Source organism: Erythranthe guttata, chromosome 7 (genome assembly GCF_056151865.1).
Source record: "Erythranthe guttata isolate IM_541 chromosome 7, IM_541, whole genome shotgun sequence".
In the NCBI taxonomy this organism is placed as follows: Eukaryota; Viridiplantae; Streptophyta; class Magnoliopsida; order Lamiales; family Phrymaceae; genus Erythranthe; species Erythranthe guttata.
In genome coordinates, this window is record NC_142539.1 from 4239964 (window position 1) to 4246479 (window position 6516).

Genomic DNA, 6516 nt, shown 5'->3' on the forward strand with positions numbered 1-6516 from the left:
TCCCTTGTAAAATCATCTTCCGAAAATGCCCCTTACAAAATTATTTATGTATAAAGATAGAGGGTTTGAGAATGTAAAACATACGTGCACAACAATCTACTACTCCCAATAATTATTAAGCCATACGCACGTGGTCGTCAAATAAAGGTAAAACATACTTTCATTAATTAGGATACATGCTACAAAGGAAGCTTATTTTATTGAAATACAATATCAGAACTCAGAAGGGAAAAAAAAAACACAAATTATAAATATGCATGCATGCAGAAGCCGGCAGATCCATCGATCATGGAATTTATTAATGCATGGCTCACTGCTTATTGGATATATATATATATATATATATATATATATATATATATATATATATATATATATATATATAGTTCATAAATTTATGTGGTTGGTGCTGTAGTAAGGAGGGTTTCTAGTACTCGATGATACTCGTGTTCGAAAAAAGGCATATCGGATTCGTGCAAATAAACCCATGCTTCAATTCCATCGTTGCTTTTGGTGTTCATCAATATGAACATGTCTTTAAGAGGAACATCAGCCAAGCTCACCCACACCGGTTTCCCGAACCCAAAGTCGAGCTCGTACTCACCGAATTTCGACCAATCCGTAATCCATATCACCTTATAGTTAGGGTTTGATGCTTTCTTAGCTGCTTCAAAGTAGCTATCCACCAAAACCCATCTCCCAAACTCTCTCTCCGATAATATTCTCGGACAGTCTTTAACACCTTGTATGGTGGTCTCGCGCATTTTACGAACGAGGCCTGGAAAATCGCCGTTTTCTAACAGGTTAAGGCGGGCCTCTTCCGCACTATATTCCAGGTAGGATAACGAAACCCATGTGCCCCATGCATGCTTCGACACCGGCGGTACGGTCCTTTTGCGGACGTTGATTGCCTGTGCAATTAGGGCGGCGCTTGATACGCCGCCCTTTTTGGCCCTGTCTGCACGCAGGAGAGCCTGCGTCAGGACGGCGGATACCACCACCACCCTGGAGGGCGGCCGGCCGCCGGCCTCCAGTGTGGTGGAGGCGGCCGCGGTATATATATCTCTAAGTACGGAAATGGCTTCCTTGTCAAACATAAACCTCTCGCAGATAACGCTGGTGTCCCGCGTCCTCGAAACACCAAAATGCAACGGAGGCAGGTTTTCAGACGGGAAGAACTCGTGCGAGTTGAAATCAGGTTTGATGACATCACTGCCGCTGCCGCCCGTAGCAGCATCTTTCCAGGCCTGCAGGAATATTCCGAGACAGGCGGAGTCGGAGATCCTGTGGGAAACGCAGACGCCGATGGCCACCCCTCCGCAGCGGAACCTGTTGATTCGAACCGCCAGGATTGGGTCGGTGGGCTCGTCGGCGGAGCATATATCGATTGGGAGGAGGTGGTTGAGGTGCTCGGCACCACCACCAGCACCGGTAACGGCAAGAAGGTCGCAGTCGACCGTTGCTTCGGAGAACTCAACGCCTTGGTCGTTGCAATCAACCAAATGTTTCTCCTTGATGTATCTACCGGCGAGAGGGTAGAAAAACGGCAGTATTCGAGCAAGTGATTCTTCCAAGTTGATGATTATAGGCCGAAGTTTTTCTCCGGGGACAGACGGATAGAAGAGGATTCGTACAACATGCATAGATGGGTTGAGCTCATCGATTAGTGATATTTTGTAGCTGCGGAGGTGTGATGGTGTCGCCGTCAACGGTTTTATCAGCTTTCGCCTCTCCACCTCCACCTTCATCATCTTCATCATCTTTCTTTTCTTTCTAGAGAGAGAGAGAGAGTGTATATTATGACAGATAGGTGATATGTATTTAGATGCCTGATTGATCATATATATATACACATACAAATATTTACATATAGGGAGGGACCTTCTATCGTGAGTAATAATTAACACCGTTAACGATACAAGGATTCATTCTTCTATTTGTTACGTAAAATTCTCTTGCATGTGATTCACTATACGCGAAATCCCATTTTTCATTAATAATTGACGTCGGTAACTATACAGGGATTTCAACCATAAATCTCATATACACACACTGATCATGTGTATGTGTGCGTGCTTATAAGTGGGTGATTATTTAATCAAATCTACGATTAAAATCCACTCAGTAAAAATAAACAGGTGTATAGCATCTAAATCCACCTATAGAACAAGTATTCTATGCATGGTATTTGTAAATAGGGGCTTTGGTGCATGCTTTTTTGCAACATAAAAGAGATTAAAGGAACTATAATTTATTCATAAAAAAGATTAAGTTTTTTTTTTTTTTTTTTTAATTTAGGCGAGTACATTATTAATTTACAATATGAAAAATAATAAATGCCCTAACAGACAAGCAATCTACCTTGCCTTACCGAATCTATACCAAAATTTCAATAATAATCCTATCAAAAAAAAGAAAATTCGATAATAACCATTAATTACCATATAGTATCGTACCGAATATTTGATAATGCATTGGTATTAAATTTCTTAATAATTTTGTAATAAAATCAGTAGAAGAGTTATGGGCAAACCTATCTACAAGATTCTTGACATAAATATACAATCTGGATATATATTATAAAATATCTATCCAAAAAAACTAAATTTTAAGATACTAATGAATCCATGACAGTTGGGGAGTCCTATACTCCTATATCTATAAAAAAGATTATATGTTTAAAATATCCATAAAATTGTGCAAAAATAATTAAATATTTATAAATTTTATTTAAAATATTATAAATTTTAATCATATTGTAATGATAAATGTGAATAAAATATATAAATTTAGTTAAAAGTTGGAGTTTTCTCAAAAAGAAAAAAGTTAAGAGTTAGAGTAGGGAGAAAAGAAAAAAAAAATGAAGAGGCAAAACCTATATTTATAAAAAATTGGGGGGCCAAAGCCTATATTTACAGAATATTAATTAAAAATACCTAATTATTTTTCTTTACTTTTTTCAAAATCTTGGCAGCCCCTCATTTAGATCCGCCCAATAAGTGGATGGGCAATTAACAGTCTTGATTCATAATAACAGCCTGTTTTTTAATAAAAATAAAGTAAAAAAGAGAAATATTTGAGTTGGAATATAATTAATTCCACACCACACCAAATTTCGTTCTTTGAGATGCTACACCTGGTGAAATATACGGGGTAATTGTTAACCGTTTATGTGGTGAAATAACTTTCCAGTTCCCACGCTAAGCACACATACACCATGGGTGTGTGTGTGAGATTGTGTGGAGATCAACGGCTAATAATCACCCGATGTATTTCACCGAATAATTATCCAATGTATTTGTGTTTAGTGCAAACTGGGAAGTTATTTCACCATGTGTATGCATGCTTAGTGGCAACTGAAAAGTTATTTCACCACATCAACGGTTAATAATCACCCGGTATATTTTACCAGGTGTAGCATCAAATAAACCCAAGTGCGTGGTCCACCTAGCTAATCCCATTCATTCCCCAAACTTGCCAAGAAACTCGTTCCCCACACAGTAGCACCGTCACTGTCATTTAATGTGCTGCAAAATTTAATACGGATAAAGAAGCCACCAGGAGGGTAGTATTTAGCAAGCTGTGTATTGTTTGGTCATTCTTTTTTCGTATGTAGGGGTATTCACTCGGACGTTAAACCGATCTCAAAAATCGAACCGAACCGAAAAATTGGTTCGGTATTCTATAGTTATTTTTTAAAATTCTGGTATAAGGTATTGATACCGAATACCGAAATATTTAATAAATATTTATTTATTTGTTACGTAAAACTCTCTTGCATATGTGATTCATTGTGCGTGAAATTCCATTTTTTTATGGGTAAATGACAAATCGGCCCATGACAAGGACACTTAATTGAAAAGGAGCATCCAACTTTTTTGTCTTCCAAATCCAGCTCGTTCAAACTTATTTGCAAATAAGGAAAACCATTTTATATATACCAAAATTACCCCCAGTTCCTTGAAACCCTAATTCAACTCCAATTTCATGATTTACATCCAATTTAGCCCAATTTCACCAATTAACCAATTTTGACTTGCCACCGCCGGAGACCGCATGTCAGCCGCCGGTCTCTGGCGTTAACTTTTTCTTTTCTTTTTCTAAATTTTGTTTCCAGCAGGTCAACCACCGTTGACCTTTTTTTTTTAAACTTGTTTTTCTTTAAAAAAAATTATTTTAATTAATATTAGTGTCTTGACTGCTAAATTACTGTCTCTGACAGTAAATTACTGTCTCCAACAGAAATTTAACTGTCGGAGACACTAATTTAACTGCCTGAGATAGTAATATTACTGTCCGAGACAGTAATATTACTGTCTGAGACAGTAATTTTACTGTATTAATTAATTTTTCGTCTTGATCTGCAATTTTGCTGTCTTCGACCGTACTATTACTGTCTCATTCAATAATATTACTGGTTGGAACAGTAATATTAGAATCTCAGACAATAATTTTATTGCTAACACAGTAATTTAGAGAGAAAAATAAAGTAAAAAAAAATCAACGCCGGAAACCGACGGTTGACCGGCCGGAAAAAAATTCAGAAAAAAAAAGTTTTCAAAAAAAAAAAAAATCCTCGCCGGAATCTGCCCGAAAAAAAAATACATGAAAAATTATTTTCTGAATTTTTTTTTTTTTTTCAAAAAATTATGGAAATGGGGATTAATGTGATTTATTTGTTCAAATCCGGGTATAATGGATGGAATGATAAAAAAAAATATTATGGAGGGTATTTTAGATAAAAGACATGGATATGGGTTTATTTGCTACTATTTTTTGTATGAACCTATGTGCAATTAAGTCCCTTGTCATGGGCCTATTTGCCATTCACTTATTTATTTATTTATTAATAATTAACACCGTTAACTATACAAGAATTTCCACCATAAATATCATATATACACACTCATGTGTATGTATGTGTACTTATAAATGGGTGGTTATTTAATAAAATTTATAATTATAATCCACTCAGTGAAAATAAACAGGTGTATAGCATCTAACTCCTCCTATAGAACAAGAATTATATGCATGTTACTTTTAAATAGGGGCTTTGGTGCATGCTTTTTTGCAACATAAAAGAGATTTAAGGAAAATATAATTTATTCTTAAAAAAAATTTAAGTTTTTTTTTTTTATTTAGGCGAACATATTATTAATTTACAATATGAAAAATAATAAATGCCTTAACAGACAAGTACTCTACCTTGCCTTACCGAATCTATACGAATTTCAATAATAATCCTCTAAAAAAAATCGATAACAACCATTAATTACCATATAATATCGTACCGAATATTTGGCAATGCATTGGTATTAAATTTCTTAATATTTTTGTAATAAAATCAGTAGAAGAGTTATGGACAAACCTATCGACAAGATTCTTGACATAAATATACAATCTGGATATGCATTATAAAATATCTATCTAAAAAAACTCAATTTTAAGAGATTAATTACTTTAGGATTAATTAATCCCATCCAAAAGTATGGCAGTTCTAACCAAATCCGTCTAACAGTTGGGCAGTCTTTTCTATCTATGACAATTGGAATTAATATGCAATGAAGAAGCTAAAACAAAACTCATGCCCTAATTAATTAGTTCAACTAACAAACGTATAGTTTAGTTGTTATCACGATTCACGGACAATTGAAAACCATTATCCGACCGACCGTTTTGGATCGGATAATGGTTGACAACCGACTTTTATCAGATAAACAATGGATGGGTTGATTTGCACTATCGGTCTAATTATGGATTTTTTCTAATTATTATTATAATAATAATATGTGATTTGCACTACAGAAACCATAGTAGTTAAACTCACGAGATACCGCGATATATATCGCGAGACGGTACGGTCCCAATCAAAACGATACAACTCATAATATGTATCGGCTATGCTTAAATATCGCGAGATATCGTATCGTATCGCCATATCACGATACGATACGATATTTACGATATTAGTCGAAATATAAAAAAAAAATTAAGTTTAAAAATTAAAAATTAAAAAAAAAAAAAAAAAAAAAGAAGAAGAAAACAAAATATTCACATTATCAGAGCCTGAAAACGAATTTCAATATTATTTAATGTTTTTTTACATATATTACATCCAAGAAATTTACTCGCCAAGTTTTATATTGATAAGAGAAAATATGAAAAGGCCAAAGTTGGAGTTGATGAAGTTGAAGAGATTGATGAACATGAGGATGAAGACACTCGTTTGAAATTGGTGGATGAAAAAAATTTAAGTTACATTGATCTTGAAGATTATGAGTGATAGATTAGTTTTTTTACAAATTAGAGATCAAAATTTGAACTTTGTTGATGTTATTTTTATGAGCAGTTATGACTTCTGTCCTATTTTATGATATATTTTATGATAGATTATTTTTTTAAGAAATTATGAATGAGTGGTTTGACTTTAAAATATTAAATTTTACATTTTTATAGTATTTTTATTATGTAGATATATATATTTTATTATTTTTAATAGTTGGTTAAATATCGTAC

At 34.2% G+C, this 6516-nt stretch overlaps 1 protein-coding gene across 1 annotated transcript; it reads right to left on the reverse strand.

Moving 5' to 3' along the window:
* Nucleotides 1-134: 134 nt before the first annotated feature.
* Nucleotides 135-1801, reverse strand: LOC105964560 (pelargonidin 3-O-(6-caffeoylglucoside) 5-O-(6-O-malonylglucoside) 4'''-malonyltransferase). The gene has a single exon (XM_012989069.2). It carries the CDS (start codon nucleotides 1758-1760, stop codon nucleotides 396-398), a length of 1365 nt encoding a protein of 454 aa, XP_012844523.2. The 5' UTR covers nucleotides 1761-1801; the 3' UTR covers nucleotides 135-395.
* Between the last annotated feature and the right edge of the window lie 4715 nt (nucleotides 1802-6516).

Coding starts and splice junctions, on each gene's coding strand:
- LOC105964560 (XM_012989069.2), bottom strand. CDS start 1,760: ATGATGAAGATGATGAAGGTGGAGGTGGAGAGGCGAAAGCTGATAAAA.